At 46.0% G+C, this 23,809-nt stretch overlaps 1 protein-coding gene across 1 annotated transcript in view; it reads left to right on the forward strand.

Moving 5' to 3' along the window:
- Nucleotides 1-23,809, forward strand: part of LOC126088591 (LIM/homeobox protein Awh) — a 344,709-nt gene that overhangs the window by 219,995 nt on the left and 100,905 nt on the right. Inside the window, exon 2 of the mRNA XM_049906798.1 lies at nucleotides 5,303-5,484. Within this exon, the coding sequence (XP_049762755.1) occupies nucleotides 5,303-5,484 (182 nt within the window). The remainder of the gene's footprint in view (nucleotides 1-5,302; nucleotides 5,485-23,809) is intronic.

Raw genomic sequence — 23,809 nt, forward strand, 5'->3', positions numbered from 1 at the left:
ACGCGCAACGTGCTAGCTTGTGAGGAAGAGAAATGAACCACGCCGTATCGAACCTCGCGGCGGGTAAAGGACCATTGGTTTGGTACGTTGACCAGTCTGAGAGTGGTTTTCATGCGGTTTTCCACGATCTTTTAGGCCAATACTGAGCTAGTTCCTAATAATCTTCCCCTCAGAAAATACGATACACAACTAGTTAAAATATTTAAAAAAAAAAAAGCAAAACTTACTCGGTCACAGAGAGATGGTGCATAATATTTCCCAACTTTAAGTTGACTGACGACTATGGCGGCAGAAAAGGCATTCAGGTACGATGTTAAAATAAGTTTTCGAAATCTGAAATACAGCGGGCTCGTGCGATGGGATAGAAGCTAGAGAAGAGGGAGTGTGTGTAAGTCAGTATATTTCATACTATGCAATAAAACAAACATCGACACAAGAGGTCTGAAATGAACCTATCGGAGCTGCCAGGATATTCCTCAAGTTTCTGAGGTCCAAATCACTCTACGAAATTGTTACAACGTTTAGATCTTTTCTCATTCTGCCTACAGACCAGAAAGGCGGATCGCTGCATCCTGCAGGAACATCCGAAAAATTTATTTCCAACGTATGCTTTGAAACACCTTCCGTCATGGGAGAATCACTCGCTCTTAAGCCAGCATAGCAGGTCCAGACCACAGCCCATTAAGAAGGATTGCAGGGACTCTGACTCTTCATCTGCAGGTTGACCAGAAGCCCCCTTTACATAGGGTGCCGGAAACCGCCCCGCGTCCACAACAGTCAAGAGAATGAGCCTCCGAGCGTGGTTAGAAATAATTTCCTATAATGCACCACAATTTCCCAGAAACCTTTCAATTAATTCAACTCTTCAATTCGGCTCCTCATCACAGCTACCACTCGTTTCTTCTGATTTGTAGTTATTTCTTCTCGTTTTGGGCATTAACTCGTCCTGTAATCTACAGCAAATAAATATTTTTAAGGTTATAGTATTTACTGGCCACTAAATATTAATATAACTTAAATCACCGGATCCTGGGAAAAAGGTCTCAAGAAAAAGAGTGAAATAGATGGCACTGACACTTAAGATTACAGAAGTTCAGCGTCTATCACAGAGTGCAACCAATGAGACTTGATAACAACGTGAGCAAGTTCATAACTGCCCAAACAACAGAGCCTACCTTACTATAGGTAACCTGAGTAAATGTATCAGAGTTTGTAACCTGTAGTCGAGCACTGCTGGCAAAGTCCTGCGACAACACAACAGGCTGACACGACGAATTCGACAGAGTCCAGCTGAGCTGAACGATGTCCTAATCTACTTCCACCAGCAGTGATGGTGAGAAGGCTGTGGCGTAGCGAGCCTGATAATTATCTGCTTGACGTGAATGAATGCCCGAAGAGAGCTGTCTTCCGCCTTCACTGTGGTCAGTTACATTGTCGTCTTGTCATCTTCGTAGTTCTCCAGGCGGCGGTCACGTGACATGAAAACTATGGGTCTAAAAAATTTAAAGGAATTCTGCAAATTACATGCTAGTTTAACATAAGATACTTTTTTGTTTTATTCCAAGTTGATAGCCTTGCATCCTTACTGTCCGTGGAGAACGTTCCACGCAGGTAAAAGCGCCCCCGTCATTGCCAAATCCGACCCCGCACGAGAGGTCAGAGGTGGAAGTAGCAAAGCATAGTAAGTTGAGTAAGCCAAGACAAAAAGATAAAGATCCCGTCCCTCACCGAGAAAACTAATAGAAAGACTGACTTCCTGAACGTATGCAGAAGTAATTGCAGACACAGCATTCCCCTTACTTACTCGCTCGCGTAGTCATAGCCTTCAAATCTGTGTTCACAATTATAGCGCTAGGTGAAACATAGTGATGAACACATACTTCGCTTTTATATCATGTAAATTTTGATGTTGTTAAAGTTGTGAGAGTTTGTTGCTGTTCAATTAATTATATAGCACACGCACTTCTAAAATTTTCGAACGATTAATTTTGAAATGCTGTATTTTTCTGGAATGCAATTTGTGTAAGTTCTGCTAAAGATATTTAGTAACAAGAACAAGGGAAACTCCCCATCCCACCCCTCCCAGATTTAGTGATAAAATGGCCCATTGGATAGCCCGTCAAAAACTGAACACTGATCAAGCGTGAAAACAGGAAGAAGGTGTACTGGACTGTGAAAAAAGAGCAAAGTAGACAAAGTGAACGGTCCAAGAACAACAAGTACAATAAAGAAGAGACTGTGACAGCAGCGGCGTCGTGGGTAAGTGGTCTTGGACTGCCAAGTGGGCGAGCTGTATTCGAAACTCCTCGTGCCACGAGTTTGTTTGGTTTTTTTTTTACAGCAATATGAACGTCCGTCCGATCATTGAAATGTTTGTTCTCTTTCTGTAGTCTTGGAAGTGTTCATACTATACATTGGTTATAGACTATGAGTCATGTAATAATAATACGTTACCGTTGCAAGTAAACATGATGAATAGTTAGAGCAGGCGAGATACCACATACACGTCTCACAGAAATGAAAACAAGAAGTGACCGGGTGTGAACTATGTTACAACAAAGGAATTCAAGATTCAAAACTTACAAATGGAAGGCAGTTTCAAAAACGATAAAACCATACATTTTGACAGAAGAGAGAAGCCGTGTGATGTGAAACTGTTGCGTTCATTTGTTTCAGCTTATATGGCAAACCATTATGTTTTCATCATTTCCTTGGGAGAGATCACATTCACATTCATACGAACTCCTGTATCGGGCAAGGAGGTATATCTCACTCACTTACCAGTCATACAAATTGGGTGCGCCGATAAGAGATTCCTATCATATGACACACTTACTGTCAACTAATGCCGTGTATGACACACTAGATTTGTTTTCCGGTGAAGGATTCAGTTGACTTACAGCCTTGTCATCAAACATTTATGGTTCCATTTCGAAAGCCGCTTCCTTTCGGCTGCTAATAGAGAATCAGAATCAACTGTCATCATATGTCCCTACTTTACACCTCGCTGTTGCAAACGGGCGTTACAACACGACACAGACACAAATTTGAATAAAGCGATCATAAAGAAAAAGAAAATTGGTAGGAGCGATGTTCGAACACGACCTTTTATCCTCCCAACACCGTAACTATGTAGCCAAGACGCCACTTGTGTTTACTGTTCCTTTATATTGCACTTCTTGTTCTGTTTCCCTCTACACTTTCTTCCTGTTTTCATGCTTGATCTGTGTTCGGTTTTTGACGGGCTGTGTACTGGCCCCTCTTACCACTAAATCTGAAGTGGGGGTGCGATGAGAAGTTTCCCTTGTAGTACTGATGTCAAAAAATTATTATTATTATATTAAATCGTTTGTCCGGTCCCGGTAGCTGAATGATCAGCGTGACGGATTGTCAATCCTCTGGGTCGGGGAATTTTCTCCGCCAAGGGACAGGGCGCTGTGCTGTCTTAATCATCATCCTATCATCGTCATCGACTGCAGGTCACCGAAGTGGCGTCAAATTGAAAGACCAGCACCCGGCGAACGGTCTGCCCGACGGGGGGCCCTAGCCATACGATTAAATAAATTAATTAAACCATTTTACGTATTTTATTATTTTAATTATTATCATAGGCATCTATGTACAATTAAAAGTTGGGGTGACGCAAATTTGTGAGGGGGGAGGGGGGGCTGTATGAGAGACTGTGATTCCTGCGAGAACCGAAACTTGGACCCGCGCCTTGCAGTTAGCGCCACTAGGGGCGTGACTGCTAAGCCTACACTCCTGGAAATGGAAAAAAGAACACATTGACACCGGTGTGTCAGACCCACCATACTTGCTCCGGACACTGCGAGAGGGCTGTACAAGCAATGATCACACGCACGGCACAGCGGACACACCAGGAACCGCGGTGTTGGCCGTCGATTAGCGCTACCTGCGCAGCATTTGTGCACCGCCGCCGTCAGTGTCAGCCAGTTTGCCGTGGCATACGGAGCTCCATCGCAGTCTTTAACACTGGTAGCATGCCGCGACAGCGTGGACGTGAACCGTATGTGCAGTTGACGGACTTTGAGCGAGGGCGTATAGTGGGCATGCGGGAGGCCGGGTGGACGTACCGCCGAATTGCTCAACACGTGGGGCGTGAGGTCTCCACAGTACATCGATGTTGTCGCCAGTGGTCGGCGGAAGGTGCACGTGCCCGTCGACCTGGGACCGGACCGCAGCGACGCACGGATGCACGCCAAGACCGTAGGATCCTACGCAGTGCCGTAGGGGACCGCACCGCCACTTCCCAGCAAATTAGGGACACTGTTGCTCCTGGGGTATCGGCGAGGACCATTCGCAACCGTCTCCATGAAGCTGGGCTACGGTCCCGCACACCGTTAGGCCGTCTTCCGCTCACGCCCCAACATCGTGCAGCCCGCCTCCAGTGGTGTCGCGACAGGCGTGAATGGAGGGACGAATGGAGACGTGTCGTCTTCAGCGATGAGAGTCGCTTCTGCCTTGGTGCCAATGACGGTCGTATGCGTGTTTGGCGCCGTGCAGGTGAGCGCCACAATCAGGACTGCATACGACCGAGGCACACAGGGCCAACACCCGGCATCATGGTGTGGGGAGCGATCTCCTACACTGGCCGTACACCACTGGTGATCGTCGAGGGGACACTGAATAGTGCACGGTACATCCAAACCGTCATCGAACTCATCGTTCTACCATTCCTAGACCGGCAAGGGAACTTGCTGTTCCAACAGGACAATGCACGTCCGCATGTATCCCGTGCCACCCAACGTGCTCTAGAAGGTGTAAGTCAACTACCCTGGCCAGCAAGATCTCCGGATCTGTCCCCCATTGAGCATGTTTGGGACTGGATGAAGCGTCGTCTCACGCGGTCTGCACGTCCAGCACGAACGCTGGTCCAACTGAGGCGCCAGGTGGAAATGGCATGGCAAGCCGTTCCACAGGACTACATCCAGCATCTCTACGATCGTCTCCATGGGAGAATAGCAGCCTGCATTGCTGCGAAAGGTGGATATACACTGTACTAGTGCCGACATTGTGCATGCTCTGTTGCCTGTGTCTATGTGCCTGTGGTTCTGTCAGTGTGATCATGTGATGTATCTGACCCCAGGAATGTGTCAATAAAGTTTCCCCTTCCTGGGACAATGAATTCACGGTGTTCTTATTTCAATTTCCAGGAGTGTATAATTTCCACGTCTGTGTCATCGATGCGCCTTCGCCCATCGATGGCAAAGATGTAAGAGCTCGCATTTAAAGTGTGCGGCGTAGGAGTGCAGCGGTGTAATGTGCGGTGTGTGGTTTGCAGACGGAGTACCGGGTGTGCGCGGCGTGCCAGGAGCCGATCACGGACAAGTACCTGCTGCAGGTGAGCGGCCGCACGTGGCACGCGCACTGCCTGCGCTGCTGCGTCTGCCAGCTCGCCCTCGACCGGCAGCCCTCCTGCTTCATCAAGGACGACAGCGTCTACTGCAAGGCCGACTACGCCAAGTAAGTTGCCTCAGCGTCAGCGTCTACCCTCACCAGTAGTTACAAACGACAATACTTCGTCGAAATTAGAGTAAAACTTAACGACGGAAAAACGACCGCTCAGAACGTTTAGTGACTGGTCTTCGGGCGCAATGCACCTATCCCAGACGTTGTAAGCCACTAGAAATAGGCCCTACTTTCATGTTAGTTATTTCCTTGTTATCCCAGAATGAATGACGCAGTGCAGCACGCTAAACCATTGAATATCATCACTGTGTTTTCCCAAGCACCGTGTAGTGGCAGCTAACTCTAAATATAGATAAATGTAAATTAATGCAGATGAATAGGAAAAAGAATCCCGTAATGTTTGAATACTCCATTAGTAGTGTAGCGCTTGACACAGTCACGTCGATTAAATATTTGGGCGTAACATTGCAGAGCGATATGAAGTGGGACAAGCGTGTAATGGCAGTGGTGGGGAAGGCGGATAGTCGTCTTCGGCTCATTGGTAGAATTTTGGGAAGATGTGGTTCATCTGTAAAGGAGACCGCTTATAAAACACTAATACTACCTATTCTTGAGTACTGCTCGAGCGTTTGGGATCCCTATCAGGTCGTATTGAGGGAGGACATAGAAGCAATTCAGAGGCGGGCTGCTAGATTTGTTAATGGTAGGTCTGATCATCATGTGAGCGTTAGGGAAATGCTTCAGGAACTCAGGTGGGAGTCTCTGGAGGAAAGGAGGCGTTCTTTTCGTGAATCGCTACTGAGGAAATTTAGAGAACCAGCATTTGAGGTTGACTGCAGTACAATTTTACAGCCGCCGACTTATATTTCGCGGAAAGACCACAAAGATAAGATAAGAGAGATTAGGGCTCGTACGGAGGCATATAGGCAGTCCTTTTTCCCTCGTTCTGTTTGGAAGTGGAACAGGGAGAGAAGATGCTAGTTGTGGTACGAGGTACCCTCCGCCACGCACCGTATGGTGGCTTGCGGAGTATGTATGTAGATGTAGTTCTTGTTCAAAACTCATTACACAGTCATATTCTTCACCCCACCATGCGTGCTCACGTGGTATTGTCGTTCGTACGCGCTGCGAAAACGTGGGAAGTTACATCTTGCTCTGTAGGGAAATATAAGGGGGTAACCGCTAAAGAGCGACGAGGAACATATTGCTGTCACTGTAAACCGAGTATTGCAGCACATTATTTCATTGTAGTTACACGTTGTTCTAACAAGGCGAGGGCCGAAGATGCGGCCAACCAATTCGGCTCATATTGGCAGGTCCCTTGTGGACAACCTATAACGAAAGACCAATATTTTGTGGCTCCCTTTCCCCTTTTTGAGAAAACCACCCCTAAAGTTCATGATGCGCAATCGACTAAAAATGTGCACTGTCGACAGGTAATTAAAAACTGGGAATTTTTATTATCGTCTTGGGAGTCCACAGCTGCATATTATCGCAGAAATCGAGGAAAGGAACCATTAAGATTGCCGCTTATGTACCCACAATTTAAACGCTTTCAACGAAAGCGCCTCTGGGGTAGTAACAAAGGCATCTGATTGGGGAGAAAAGAATCTGTGTTCAAATTCCAAATGCATTCTGCAGTTTTTCTTCTTTGTACCTTTTGCATACCGAAATTGTTAGGAGCAGAAGGATTAATAAAGCAAGTAAATCGATAAGGAATAATAACGAGATAGACAAATAAATTTCTGAAACTACTTGCATTAGTAAAGAATTAAAATTTTAAGCCTTGTTTTATGAAAAAATTCCGAATAAAACTGTCGCGAATTCACCACGATGGACCACAGACAGCCGACGGCGCGACGTTTGTTTACAGCGAGCTGTGGTACAGAATGACGTAGAGGCAGTTGTGATACCTTCGTTGCCCGTTCGTCTTACCGTAGTTGTAAATAAAAGTCCTGCAGAATGCGTTTGAGGGTATAACCCAAGTCTCCTGCTTCCCAGCCAGATGCCTTGGTCGCCACTACAGTACTTAAGGGGCAGACGTAACAATTTCTTTCTTCGATTTGCAGAACATGTGCTTGTGGACATCATATATAATGATGAACACTTTTCAGTTTTCTGTCTGTGTGCCAAAACCGGTGCGACTGTAGACACAAACGTATACTTTTTCAGCACTGTATTGGTCGCTGTTCCACCGACAATATGTCGGGAAGATGTATAATGAGTAGTTGTAAAATAGAACTAATCTCGCCATTCAATTCGGACCACAGTGACGGAACTGAACACTTTGTAAGAAAGATAGGTAGGTCGAACTAATTGATGTGGAAGACATACAGTTCCCGCACAACTCACTAACGCCATTTATTGCTGTCACGCGGCGTTTTAATTCACAGGACATAGCATATGACACGTATCTTCCAGTAAGGACTCTGGACGGTTACGGTTACAGCTGATTCGGCCCGGGCCGAGCTCGAAATGCATGTGGGTAAGAAAATATGGGGAGTGACGAAATGTATTTGATACTCCAATTCGCTACCGACATAGTCCGCTAAGAATAGGAAGTTCAAGAGACACGAAAACTGCATAGTCGTCATGAACTGTGTGCGGAAGACGAGACATGCAAGTAAAGAACGTTTCCATAACTCGGAGTCTGCTGAGGGTGACGAATTGGCTACACAAAAGCTAGAGACTCGTCGTGAGACGAACTGCGTGCGGGCAAGAAATCATTCGATTAGTGAATCGGCTCGAGCCGCAATGTAACGGTGCTTGGAGTCTTCTGCCATATTCGTAACTCAGTAACGAACTCATACCATGTACAACAGCTTTAGTTGGCATTCGCGACGGCTCTACAGTAGTGGTATGACTTAAGTGTGGAGGCCACAAACGATCGAGGGCAGTCAATCATGGGGACGCACAGTCGCGCAGCAATCTTTTGCATAGAGACGGAGTGAGAAAATAAATATTTGCGAGATGAGAAGACACTGCACTATGTCCGTCTACGTCTGCATCTATATGCTTCTGTACGCGCCCTAATTCCTCTTACCTCTTTCTCATTATCCCTATGCGAGGTATACGTTGATGGCGGCATAATGGAAGCTCTGTTTCCCCACGAGATCGAAAGACCTGTAGACAACAGCGCTCGGGTTGATGCCGTGTTCATTGATTTCAGGAAGGCGTTTGACAGCGTCCCGGGCTGCCTTTTAGTTTAAAAAAAAATAGAGCTTATCGAATATCGAACCAGATTTGCGACTAGATTCAAGACTTCCTTGCAGATAGTTTCTCTTAACGGAAACGGCGGAGGTTCGAGTCCTCCCTCGGGCATGGGTGTGTGTGTGTTTGTCCTTAGGATAATTTAGGTTAAGTAGTGTGTAAGCTTAGGGACTGGTGCCCTCAGCAGTTAAGTCCCATAAGATTTCACACACATTTGAACATTTTTCTTAACTTAACAAAATAGTCAGATGTGAAGATAATTTCCGGAGTTGGGTTGGGTTGTTTGAGGGAAAGAGACCAAACTGCGAGGTCATCAGTCTCATCGGATTAGGGAAGGACGGGGAAGGAAGCCGGCCGTGCCCTTTCAAAGGAACCATCCCGGCATTTGCCTGGAGCGATTTAGGGAAATCACGGAAAACCTAAATCAGAATGGCCGTACGCGAGATTGAACCGCCGTCCTTCCGAATGCGAGTCCAGTGCGCTAAAATTTCCGGAATACCCTAAGGAAGCATGGTAGGACCGTTATTGTTTACAATATTTAGCAAAACGCGTCGGATGCTCTTTAAGACTCTCGGCAGATGATGCGGTCGTCTACAAAGAAATAGCAACGCCAGAAGACAGCATCTATTTGCAGAATGACCTGCAGAGGATTGACGTATGATGCAGGTTCTGGCAGTTGAACCTGAATGTAACTAAATAAACATATTGCGCATACATAGTAAATGAAACCCCTACTATACAACCATACTACTGATGACAAATTGCTGGAAACTGAATACACCAAAAATATCTAGGGATAATTGTCCAGAGCGACCTTAAGTGGAATGACCACATATATCAAATAGTAGGAAAATCAGATTCCAGACTGAGATTCACAGGAAGAATTTTAAGGAAATGTAACTCGTCCACGAAACGAGTGTCTTACAAGGCGCTTGTTCGACCGATCCTTGTTAATCATCTATAAGACATCCTTACCAGGTAGACTGATAAAAGAGATGGAAAAGACCTAACGAAAAGCGGCGCGTCTCGTCACGGTATCGTTTAGTAGGCTCGAGACAGTTACCGAGATGATCAAAAACCTCCACTAGCAGGCGTTACAAGAGAGCGTTGTTCATCACGGAGAAGTTTTCTATTGCAATTTTCGGGAGAGCAATTTTTGGGAATAGCTGGACATCAGATCACTTCCTCGCACACACATTTCGCCTAATGACCATGACGAGAACATTCGAGAAATTACAGCTACTGCAGAGGCTTACCGACAATTATTCTTCCCACGCGCCTTTCCCGAGTGGAACAGGCTAGGTAGAGTCGGTTTAGTGGTAACAAAAAAATGGTTCAAATGGCTCTCAGCACTATGGGACTTAACATCTGAGGTCATCACTCCCCTAGAACTTAGAACTACTTAAACCTTACTAACGTAAGGACATCACACACATTGATGCCCGAGGTAGGATTCGAAACTGCGACCGTAGCAGTCACGCGGTTCCGGACTGAAGCGCCTAGAACCGCTCGGCCACCGCGGCTGGCTAGTGGTAACAGTAGTACCTTCCGCGACACACCATTAGGTGGCTTCCGGAGTATGATGTAGATGTATATAGATGCAAAGAGAGCTACCATTCATTGCACAAAGTGGAAAATTTGTCCAAGTTATTCTGCATTTCCTTACGATCGTCACAAGGCGATACTTCCCTGTAAACAACAGCATCACCAGCGAACAGTGTTATTCTGCTGATCCTTTCTGATAATTTCTGTAGTGTTTGCAGAAGAGCCAACACCGTGTTACTAGTGGGGGCCGAAATGCTCACGTTTTAGCTCACGCAGGGTGGCGTGAGGAGGGAAGGACTCTACTGACGTGAGGTCTGGAACATAACAAGGAATTAGAAGTCAGAAAGCGGACGTGATTAGTTTGATACTTAACTTTAATCCATTAATGATGAACATCGCTCTTGAAGGGACATGATTCACAATATTATCTGTTCAGAATAGTACCTGAATATGGCGCCTTGCTAGGTCCTAGCAAATGATGTAGCTGAAGGCTATGCTAAACTGTCGTCTCGGCAAATGAGAGCGTATGTAGACAGTGAACCATCGCTAGCAAAGTCGGCTGTACAACGGGGCGAGTGATAGGGAGTCTCTAGACTAGTCCTGCCGTGTGGCGGCGCTCAGTCTGCAATCACCGATAGTGGCGACACGCGGGTCCGACGTATACTAATGGACCGCGGCCGATTTAAAGGCTACCACCTAGCAAGTGTGGTGTCTGGCGGTGACACCACAATTTCTGCCACTGTCGAATGATTGAATCGAAAGAACTGACAACTAATCAACCGCTTCCGGCGAACCTATACTGTCAGAGTTGGAGAAAAGGGGCGTAATTAAAGCGAAGGAAGCAACATATTCGTAATCCTGCCTCAGCAAGTTACTTAACCGACGTTGCTAGATTCCCCACCCGCCTTAACGCCCCGCTACAACCACTACGCTGCGCCGCTGCGACTACAGAGGCAGGCAGGCGCCTGCATTCTCCGCCCCATCCCCAGTGCGGCAGCGCGCAGGCTGCGGGAACGACCCCACGCCGCGGCGCCGCGCCCCAGCCCGTCACGTCTCAATCCGGCTATCCGCCCTCTGGAGGCGCCGCTAACTACCCATTGTCTGCGGGAATTACAGCGCCCGCTGCACGGCCACCAACTTGCGACCGCACTGCCACATCACACACGCTCTGCCGGTGAAGCTAGCGATCGTGCGAATGTTCCGTATTAGAAACTGTAAATGCTGCCGCTATTTAAATGTCTTTATGATTGTATTATCTACTAGAAATGATGAAAAGCACAATACTCGTGTAGTGCCCCTACATTTAGTGCATTATTATCCTCGTATCATTGATTTTAGAGTGGGTCTTGACGACCCGGTTGATTAAGTGTCGTGTGAGTAGACACAACAAAATAATTTTGTAATCAAAAACTTCTCACCTTGCTTTGTTTAATAAAGATTAGACATATTGTTTTGTATGAAACTACTTCTAACCGACAGTGACTTCATGACTATTACGGTCTTTTGGTTAGATGTCCTCATGAGTGATTTTCTTGTTACTAGAATGCACAGCGGCATATTTTAAGGATGCCGTGATCGATTCAAATGGCTCTGAGCACTATAGGACTCAACATCTGAGGTCATCAGTCCCCTGGAACTTAGAACTACCTAAACCTACACATCCATGCCCGAGGCAGGATTCGAATCTGCGACCGTAGCGGTCGCGCAGTTCCAGACTGTAGCGCCTAGAACCGCTCGGTCACTCTGGGCGGCCCGTGATCAGTATCCTTGCCAGCAGCAGGCACTAGCTGGCGATCCTTACCCTCTAGAAGAGGGGTGTCCAACCCGCAGCCCGCAGGCCATATGCGGCCCAGAGCAAGTATTAGTGCGGCCCAAGGAGACAGCACCTTTGACACAATTGGTAAAAAAAATTAAAAAATCCATAAAATTCCGTTTATGTTAAGTTTTTGAAGTTGGATATATTCAATCTGAAACTCAAGCCACATGATGCTACTCTTTCATTGGTCCATAGTCGTTTTTATTTATTTTGTTGAGATGTTACTGTTAGTGTTAATTATATTCTGTGCGTCCCAAATATACTCGTCTTCTTCCAGTGTGGCCCAGGCAAGCCAAGAGGTTGGACACCCCTCTCCTAAAACTTTCTATAGTCTCTGCCTTTTATCGGCGGACAGAGTATCGTCGGGCTGCGAGGGCAGTCGTGGGGCAGACTGTGTTGACTAAACATATAGTGAAAGGGCTGTGAGCCAGAAATACACGTAACCGACTCTAAGATGTTTAGCAGCGCACTGAATTATTTCCGAAGGTCTTATGATTAATTTTGTTGGAAGTACTTACAGTTGCACCAAGAACAGTTAGGCTACAGTTCAGGGTTTCTAAGCAATCATGGCTGAAGTACATCTCTCAAACTATAGCCCGATAGCCAACCATTAGCATCACTGTCAGATCTAGAAAAATGGGAGGGACCTTACAATTTTGTTCATTCATATATAGCTCTCAGTTGCTACCTCACTTAAATTCAGATTACGCTTCTCCTTTCGCACATGTTTCATGTCACAGTAACTGGAGTGGAGACACTCAATGTGACAACCTTCATAAATGCACTGGAAGTTTAATTATAATACATAGTGTAAACCACAGCCGTAATTTTTTTAAAGGAATGCGGAATTTTTCCACTTAGGCTGCATTTGTGTAAACGTACTCTTTGGTCCACTATTAGTTTCAGCTATTCAAGCCGTTTTCCAGTGATTAGCTAGAAAAATGCGTCCTACTTATCAGGGTATTAACGTGATGTGCTTCCGTTCGTTTTGGTTTACAAATTTTATTATCACTTGGTCATTTCCTGCCTTATGTGCACCAACTATCTGTCAAATCATCATGAACAGTGACGTAAATGAGAACGAACGGAAGCACATCACATGAGAACGCTGATACGTATGGACCTTTTGTGGTTAAACACAAGACAATGCCTTAAAAACTGATATTAGCTGTGAACCGAAAAAATTTAAATAAATACAGCCTAACTCACGGTGACTGCATTCCTTGGCATACATAAATGGGGAAACTTATATCCAATATTGGGCCAAAAGTGATTTTTTTAGGGATATAGGAACCCCGAAAAGTGCTTCCTTGAAATGTTTCATTCAACATGTTGATTCTTCCGTCGCTTCCTGGTAGAGCAACTTCATGACTGTAAATGAAAAGCACAAAATTGTGGACGTTACACAGTTTTAATTCATTTCATTTATCGGTTTTCCGTTTACAAGACCATTATCAGGCATTAGTTTTATTTAAATGATGGGAAAATGCTTCCGAAAAAGCAATGGAAGTTGACATACAGACAAACGTTCATAAGACATATCACTACACAACAAGGCATTATGGATGCTACATGTCTTCATGCGTTAAACTGTAAGTACTGATTCCCACCGTTAATACAACTTCATTTTTTATTTATTTATTTATTTATTTTATACAGAAAGCGGAGGAATGGTTGTTTCAGAGGCAGGCAGCCCATATTACTGCTGTACAAGTCACGCGGACTGCTATCTTGGGGGGACCTTCTATTTTAAATATAAGATTACGTGATCACGGTACGTGGCCGAAATGTGAGCCGCCCATCAAGCACTCACTCAAAACTTATATTACAGGCTGTGTAGTATTGGCTTTTCCTACCTATAGGGCTGTTTGCCAAAAGTTGGTAATCACTGATCAGACACAGTGCCCTTACTCACTCCTAGCCGCAGGTACAGCAAATCTACCCACAAAAGACTACTTTGTAAGTGGCACCTAATACTTATATGCCGTATAATTTACTTTATTTCTGTTACTGTGGTTTAACTTTCCATATAATTTTTGTTTGTACAACCACAGTTAAGAAAAATTATCTTTTTCAATTATACCTTGAATTATGTCACCGAAGTTTATTGTATTTTGCTGAATTTATTTTTCATGTGTGTATTGTTGTCGTAATTTGTTATGTAGTTCATTAACTCTCTGTGTCATATATTTTATTTAAGCTAGATAGTTTGTAAATCATTTTGTTGTCGAAATAATTCTTCTCACTTCCGTCTTATATCGAATATATCTAATATTAATGATGGTCATGTTTGACAGACAACTGAGCGAATGTTTGCGCGTACCTGGTCTAAAGTCCTCGTTCTCGCAAAATTCACTGCGACGCATATTTATCTTTGTACCTGATGATGGCCTAACAGTCGAAAATCGATTAGTTAAATAATAAATATTGTAGAATATTACACAAGTCTGTGGATGATTTTCGTTCACAAAAAAACTTTGTGATTTACCAGTGTTATTATACTTTTGTCAGACTCTCTTAAGCTGAATACAACATTCAGTGTCTTGAAAAGAGTATAAAATCAACACACACAACAGTAACACAAGGGTAATGGAATGTGGCCTAATTAAATCAGACGATGCTGGTGGAATTAGATTAGGAAACGATACGTAAAAAGTAGTAAATGTGTCATGCTGTTTCGGCAATAAAGTAAGTGACAATGGTCGAAGCGTAGAGGATATAAAATCTGAACTGTCATCAGCAAGAGAAGCATTTCAGAAAAACATAAATTTGTTAACTTCGAATATCTCGTATATATAAGTGTTCGGAAGTCATCTCTAAAGGTGTTCGATTGGAGTGTAAATTTGTACCGAAGTGAGAGGTGGATGATATACGGTTTAGACAAGAAGACAATGCAGAAAGTTTTGAGATGTGGTGATACAGAAGTGTGCTGAAGATCAGAAAGATAGGTCGGGTAAGTAATGAGGAGGTGCTGAATAGAATTGCATAGAAAAGAAATTTATCACACGGTTAAAAGAAGGATTAATTGATAGGGCGCATCCTGGGGCACCATGGAACCTTCAGTTTGGTTATGGAGAAGGCGTGCGTGAGTGGGGGCATTTTTAAAGTGAAGCCAAGTCATCACCATAATGAAGCACATTTAAATGCAGGTAGCTTGTAATAGTTACGCAGAGATGAAAGAGGTTGCACAGGAAAAGCTGTATCAAACCACCCTTCGGACTGATGGCCACAACAGCAACAACGAAAAATACAACAAATACACTGACGGAAAAATATCGTAAGACCGAAAAATAATAAATGTAGAGTAATGTAATTTTGGGAATAAGTTTGTCTAGGTGACATATTTAAGTGGTTAACTTTGCAAGATCGCAGGTTAATGTAAACGCGAGATAAGCCATTGTAAATATCAAATGTTGGTACTTTAATAAACGTAACCTCCAGAATGTCGAATGCAGTCATGAAAACGTCCATACTTGTTGTGTTGGTGCTGGGTGTCAGTTTGTGAGGTGGACTTCCTTGCCTGTTGCACTTGGTCGGTCAATACAGGGACTTTTGATGCTGTTTCTGGATGACGTTGGAGTTGTCGACCGATGTGTCCCATATGTACTCAACTGAAGGCAGGTCTGGTGATCGAGCAGGCCAAGGCAACATATCGACACTCTGTAGAGCACTTTGGGTTACCACAGCGGTATGTGGGCGAGAGTTACTCTGTTGGGAAACACCCCCTGGAATGGTGTTTATGAAGGCAGCATAACACTTCGTATCACCAGACTGACGTACAGACTTGCAGTCACGGTATGTTGGATAACCACGAGACACGGTATGTGGGATAACCAAGAGAGTGCTCCTGCTGCCATACGAAATCGCATCCCAGACCATAACTCCAGGTGTAGGGCCAGTGTGTCTAGCATGCATACAGGTTGGTTGCAGGCACTCAGCTGGCCTCCTTCTAACCAACACACGGCCAACACTGGCACCGAGACAGAATCGACTTTCATCAGAAAACGCAACAGACCTCCACCCTTCCCTCCAATGAGCTTAAGCTTGACACCAATGAAGTCGAAATGGCGGTAGTTGCTCGCTTCAAAGCGTCTGGCTCGGAGCTGTCCTTGAAGTAACCTGTTTGTAACAGTCCGTTATGTCACTGTGGTGCCAAATGCTGCTCAAATTGCTGCTGCAGGCGCAGTGCGATGCACCAGGGCCATACGCCGAACGCGATGCTCTTCCCTCTCGGTAGTGCCACGTGGCCGTCCGGAGCCCGATCTCTTGCGGCCCTACATGACCGCTATCGGCAATCGTGTACGGTGGTTATATTCCTACCGAGTCTTTTTGCAATAACGCGGAAGGAACATCCACCGCGCGGGGTAGCCGCGCTCCACGCGGCTTCCCCGGTCGGAGGTTCGTGTCCTTCCTCGGGCATGTGTGTGTGTGTGTGTGTGTGTGTGTGTGTGTGTGTGTGTGTCGTTCTTAGTGTAAGTTCGATTAAATAATGTGTAAGCTTATGGACCGATGACCTCAGCAGTTTGGCCCCGTAAGACCTTACCACAAATTTCCAAAAAAATTCCAAGGAACATCCAGCTTCTCGCAGCCTTATTACACCACCTCATTTAAACTCAGCGAGCTGTTATAATGGCCTGTTAGTCGTCTAAAGCGGATTCTTGACTGACAGCAACTCGCCACATCCAGTCTCAAAGGTACCGTTACAGCGCGTGTTAAAGCAAACCTGATTTGCATCCTCGTAGTGGCGCTACAAACGACAGTTTTACGCGACTGGCGTGAAGCTTGAACAGTCATCTTCTTTCAGATGTAGTAACACGCCTACCAACTTTCGTTTACGTCGTACAACTCCTTGGTTTTGTGACTTTTTTCCGTCAGTGTAGATAGCCCGAGCCAAAACAGGAACAATTAAGGCCAAGTAGGACCGCGTAGTGTGCACATCCAAGCCGCACAGTGTAGCCTGTAAGTGACGTATATAGAAACTGTCAGCGGTAGCTGCCGTGGCCTCTTCCGGTGTTGACGGTCGCAATTACGAAAGGCCCGGCAGCAGGGCAGGGCGTGGCTGTGGCTGCTGCTGGCGCAGTCGGCACATCCATTGTCCGCCACCGGCGCAGCGGCCGGCGCACAGTGGGAGTCTATCCGGGCTGCGGTGGCAGGCGAAGAGCAGCCGGCCGGGGGATTTGCTTACGAGGCAGATTCCCATCTGGGCGGCCGCTTAACGCGCCGGACCCCCCTACCTGCGGCGCGCGCCGCTGCCCCCCCTGCCGGCCGATATCGCGGCAGCGCCAGCGAGGGATTTTCGAGAACGGTGCCGGCAGCAGGTGAGAGAAATAAACAAACGCCTCGGCCGGAGCGAGAGAGAGACGGGAGAGGCGGGCGGTAATCCCGCGCACCGGCGAGTGACGCTGCTCGCCACACACACACACACACACACACACACACACACACACACAGATATAGTCTCTCTTTCGGGACGCCGGCGTGACTTGCAAATGCCGGCGGTCCATTTGTCATCCGGCAGCGGCGCTCCGTGTGACACGTGACGGTAATCTCGGGGCCGACAATGTCTGTGCGGCGGCGCGCGGGCCATTGTTCCGGCGAGGAATGCGGCGATGCGGGACAGGGATGCATTCCCGGCGGCCACGGAGAGACGAGTCCGCGATCTCTCCGCGGCTGGCTGGGATGCGGCCGGCCGGTGTCAAAACAGTCAAGCCCAGCACGGCACAGGCCGGCGGCTGTTCCCGTGTTGAATAAACAGCCCCGAGGGCGCGATGACGTGCGGGCGGCAGTCGCGGCCGCTCTCAGGTGCACAGCGGCAGGAATTCCATTATCAACACCTGCACATCCCGTTTGAAGGCTCGGGCACCACAGCTCGAAAGGCTCGAACAGTTTACGACACGCTCGAGAAATCCCGGTCTCTGCTCTAGCTTCTAATCGACCCCCAATCTAGCTACTTCTGTTGGTACAATCTTCGCGATGTGTCTTCGCGTTACTCACATTTTATGCGCTTTAATAATAAAGTATCTCCGAAACATCGACTGCCTTATATCCTAGGGTGCAAGTTATCTGTAAAAACAGTTTAAGTTAAATAGTGTGTAAGCTTTGGGACTGATGACCTTAGCAATTTGGTCCTATAAGACCTTACCACAAATTTCCAAAATTTCGTCCCGCGATCTAATGACGAGTCTTGACGCTGTAATTTATCCTCGCCTACGCAGTTACAGTCATTTTAATATGACTTATTTACTGCAGTAAGTATTTAATTCCAAATTAATTTTCTTCTTCGTTTCGTCTGAATGCTACCATCTTGTTTTCATGCTGCAAAAATAAGCGGGGTAATATTTCTACCTGTTATTCTACTTCTTAGACCTGGATCCAAATGCTCTCTGCAACCAACCTGGTAAAGTAGTGCAGTCTCTAGTAACCATAATAACTTTTGAAGAGCCGGCCGGGGTGGCCGAGCTGTTCTAGGCGCTTCAGTCTGGAACCGCGCGACCGCTACGGTCGCAGGTTCGAATCCTGCCTCGGGCATGGATGTGTGATGTCCTTAGGTTTAAGTAGTTCTAAGTTCTAGGGGACTGATGACCTTAGAAGTTAAGTCCCATAGTGCTCAGAGCCAAACTTTTGAAGAACAACATTTCGCTTTTGGGTATTAACTTTACTTAAAATTCTCAGTAAATGCTCACATAGATCGTAAATATATACAGGGCGGTTATAATTAAACTTTCGCTACTTAAGAGGGTCCCCATGAAAAACGAATAACCGTAGGACAATGAATCTTTGTAGTGACATTTGTAAGAACATGCGGTAGAGAAAGGACGAATAAACCATCGAAACAAACTCATTTTAACCTCCACATGAGAGGATAACATTTGTCATTTCGTACCACGTTTTCGTTTCAGGTTGCAAGCTTTGCTCACTGTGAGGACCATCTGCATCCACGACAGCCTGGAACCGCACTAGAGGTTGCTCTACAGCTGTCCGAAACATCTCAGGTGCGGCGTTGGCTACCTTCCTCACTGCAGTCATCTTCAACCTCCAATGTGTGTTATTGTCCCGTTGATAAACCCTGTGCAGCAGGTTGTCCCAAAGCTAGACATCACACGGCCTCAAACCTGATTATCTTGGTGGCCACGCACTTTGGAACGATCGCCCAATGATTTGGTTTTTCCAAATGTGTTACGGGGTGACAGAGTGACCTCACGAGCAATGTGGCATGGAGTTGCAAGTCAATCAAAACAGCTGTGTCCAAAACACCTCTCTCCGGCACATGTTGGCGAAGCACACGACAGTAAAATGTGCCGTTCATGCTGCATGTCCTTTGTCCTTTGTGTCAGAGATCCTGAAAGTAAAATGGACCGCAAAGCCACACCACACCTTGACGCGTTCGCGACGCAAAGGAACTACATGAACGTCCGTTGGTGGTGACGAACCCCAAATGCGACAGTTATCAGTGTTGACAGCCCCAGTGAAGGTAAAGTGTGCTTCATAGATTCACAAAATGTTCCAAGGGTACATGTCGTCTTCTTCAGCACCTGCAAGAAACCTATGCTCGAAAGTCTGCGTTACGTGGCAAACGTTGGTGAGTTATGTGAAGTTTGTACGGATGCCATTTCACAATTGTTCGCAGCACTTTTCGAAAGGTAGACCATGACGTGTCAACTATCGTCACTCAGCTCGCGCCCTCCTTGAAGACTGAACATTGCGTCCAGCATTCTCAGTGGTGGCAATAGTTACAATCTATGGCGCAGTTGGACTTCGGCATCTCCCACGAGCAGTTCCCAAATCGCCAGTTAGTTTGGATTTCTGAAACATGTCCTTCTGCCCTGGAGAGGAAAGGACGCCTCTCCGCATTCCTTTAACGTGTCTGCACTCGCACTATTGCTGTTGTTGTGATAAGACAACTTTCCCAGTAAAGCTCCGCTCACATTGTCCAGACCCATGTTGAATGCAACCTTAATGCACGCTGATGCGTGTGTTCCAATCCTACGTCGCCGTCCCAGTACCGGAGCCTAGCGGCAAGTCATGACACTAAGACTACGAACAACGCAAATCCTGCAGCTCACAATCTGAATATCATTCCTATAAAGTTGGATATCCATACGGTAAATAGTTTTCCGTCTACACTGTCTACAAAGTTTCATTGTAACCAACCTTTCCTTTACCTCATTTTTCTATAGCTTATCGGATTTCTTCTGTTCCTTTTTGTATGGTTACTTTAAACTTTCTGTCGTCGTAACCCTAGGATTCGCATCGAGAACGATAAAGGTCAACGATTTTCCAGGAGCTTCCTCTACCTGATTATGGGCCCTTATTTGGAACTAAAAAGATAATTAGTAATCGTATTGGTGAGTTGTTGAAACAGTCTTCCACCACTGACGTTACTGTGCAGAACAAGTATAACCGGAGCGCATCACAACCTACTTCAGATTAGCGCCGCGGCAACTACGCTGCTGTCCAGGTCTGCATCAGCAGGCACAGGAACAAGGGTCACGAGCTCTCGCCAAGTTAAACATCGCCTTCATGACAAATTTTGGTTCTCAGTCTTTTTCGCTCCAAATGTGTAAGACGGCTCAAGCTTTATAGTTCATCCCGAGCGAAGTACTGCATTAGTCTTGTAATTACAGCATCGGTCGGAAACCCAGCGTCCAACAACTCTCACTTAAAAAACACATCTTGAAACGATACGAAGCGAAAGTTCAACATCACGTCAATTCGAAAAAGTGGAACCACTAACATTAATATTGTGATAACGAAGCTTGTTGTTATAATCTTATCTTAAATAAACTGTTCATACTTAAACAAAATTAACATAGCTAATTTTGTTTATCAGTATTGATCAAAACATTTACATTATGTCAAAGCCTTTGGTTTGCCAACGGCCATACCGCAGTGGCAACACCCCTTCCTGGCAGATCAGCCAAGTTAAGTACTGTCGGACTTAGCTACCACTTGGATGGGTGACCGACTGAGTCTGCCGAGGGCTGTTGGCGTGCGGGGTGCACTCAGCCCTTGTGAGGTTAATTGTGGAGCTACTTGACTGAGAATAGCAGCCCCGGTCACGAAAACTGACGATACCGGGGAGAGCGGTGTGCTGACCACAAGCTCCTCCGTATCCCCATCCAGTGACACCTGTAGGCTGACGATGACACAGCAGTCGGTCGGTACTGTTGAGCTTTCCTGGTCCTGTTCGGACGGAGATAGTTTTAGATAGCCTTTGCTTTCAGTCGATATAAAAGAGCCACTACAAAAAATTTCTGCTTAAAATGACTTGTATTTTGCATGTAATCCTTTGTTACCCCCAAAGATCGATATTTCCAAACTATCGACCTCGATGAACATATTCATATCTACAGTATTTCAATGCCAAGGTTTCTGCACCTCATTCCAAAATTTAAGTCTTTTTTTGCTTTACAGCGCTCAGTTCTTTGTCAAAACTGTTCCACAGATTTTCAGTTACCACTTTTTCGGTAAACTCCTTTAGAAACATAAGAGAGTTGGCTCTCTGTCATCTACAAATTTCCTTCCGTACGACATCTCACTCATTCTCCGGGCATACTGTGGTAACATACTGCAGAAAATTACCTAGCGAAGTGCCTCAGTGGTAAATAGGTAGACTCACTTTCTGGAGGAAATCCCTGTTCAGTCATCCAAATGTAGGATATCCAGATTGATAAAGACAAATATTACGATGATTTCTTTGCAAATCTCACGATGGATTTCCTTCCCCAACCAGACGCTCTGTCTGTGCTAACCTCGCCGCCGACGGTGCGTTAAACACTAATACCTTTGATCAGTTCAGTACGAGAAATGTGTGGACGACCATATATTAAGGCTGCTCTGTACAAGGCAGAGCTGGCGAGGGGCTGGCGGGTAACGGTATGACGGAGAGCGCCGAGGAGTCCTCCGGGACGCATCGTGCAGCGTCATCGCAGCGCAGCGCAGGCGGAGTGCGGCGTCGCGTCGCGCGGCCTTTGTGTCGCGGGTTGACGGCCCGTCAGGCGCAGTGCCCGGCCCAACACAAACAGGCCGCGCAGGCGCACAAAGCTGTGTTTACTCAGTCGCGGCGCATCTTCCGGCCGACACAAACAAAGCCGCCCCCTGATCTCTCTGTGCCCGCCGGCTCAAAGAAGGCAGCCACTCTCTTCACGCGCTTAGCTGGAAAGGTCAACTCCGGGAATGACTGACAGTTTTTTTGCTATCGCTCCAAAGCGCGCCTTGTTTATTACCTGCTGAGTAACTCATCCCAGGAAACTCTTTCTGTCCACAGGGCCGGTTTAGGCCGCTTTTGTTAATTCATTGTGTCATTTCCCGTAACGTTTCCGAATTGTAAAATGAATGCTTACGGAACTTTCCTATTCGGGAGACATGAGCACTAGGACCTCGCATCTCGGGATCTTCCTGACTGCAGCTAGATTAATTATGGGTTTTGGTGTGATGCTTGTTTAGCACTGTCTCGCACGTCAAAGTGAGGCTAGCGACTGTTATTTACACTTGTTGTAATAGTGCAACAGCGCAGAAAATGAATCCAGGTCCGCCAATAATCTTTTCCAAGTTAATCTTTGGAACAATACGTCGCGTAATTTGGCTCGCACAATGCACACGGCTAAGATTGCGCGGATTATGGCCACATATGACTATGCGCGACGCCACGGCCTCGCCGAAGACGAGACGACGAAGTTCACGACTTATACCCCAAAATACCTGTAACTCACTCTTCGAGATTATTACCTATTCTCGATTAAATAAGGATGACAATTCTGCCACTTCATAAAATACGACAAGTCACTCTCATCTGAAGCAGTCGATTTCGTTAATAGTAAGCGATCTACCGCTTAACGACATCTGTTTTGTGTAAAAATTCCTTTGTAAAGCCCTTCAGAACATCTACATTTAAAACATTACTGCTTTTGCATATATCGGTACACACCAGTAAAACACTCGAAAGTTGTCATAGTTTAATATAATGCCTGCTACTGGTTATAGCTGATAGCGACATTTCAAAAAAAAAAAATTAAAAAAAGCTCTTAATTCGCCAGTGACAGTGATTTCAGTAACTGATTAAAGAAAGGGTCACTACGTACATCTTTATCACATCACTACGTAATCTTTATCACTGAATCTACATCTACAGCAATACTTTGGAGGCTGCCTGACGATGTGTGGCGGAGGGTACTTCTGATACCAATAACCGATTTCCTCCCCCCCTTCCCCCCTTTCCCTGTTCCACCCGCAAATGGCATATGGGAAGAACGATTGTCGGTAAGCTTCTGTATTAGCTCTAATTTCTCCAAGTTTCTCGTCGTGGTCATGTATGTGATAGGAAGCAATATGTTGTCCGACACTTCCCGGAAAGTAGTCTATCGAAATTTCAATTGTACACTGAGATGACAAGTCACGAGATACCACCAAAACTCATGTCGGATCTCCATTTGCCCGGCGTGATGCACCAACTCTACGTGGCAAGGACTCAACAATCGCAGGAAGTCTCCTCCAGAAATAGTGAGCCATGCTGCCTCATTAGCCGTCCATATTTGCGAAGATGTTGCCGGTGTAACATGTTGCGCACGAACTGACCTCTATTATGTCCCATACATATTCCTTGGGATTCATGTCGGGCGATCTGTTTGGCCAAATCATTCGCTCGAATTGTCAAGAATGTTCTTCAAACCAATTGCGAACAATTGTGGCCCGGTGAAATAACATCGTTGTATGGAAACATGAAGTCCATGAATGGCTGCAAATGGTCTCCAAGTAGCCGAACGTAACGATTTCCAGTCGATGACCGGTTCATTTGGGCCAGAGAACCCA

Source organism: Schistocerca cancellata, chromosome 1 (assembly GCF_023864275.1).
Source record: "Schistocerca cancellata isolate TAMUIC-IGC-003103 chromosome 1, iqSchCanc2.1, whole genome shotgun sequence".
NCBI classification, from domain to species: domain Eukaryota; kingdom Metazoa; phylum Arthropoda; class Insecta; order Orthoptera; family Acrididae; genus Schistocerca; species Schistocerca cancellata.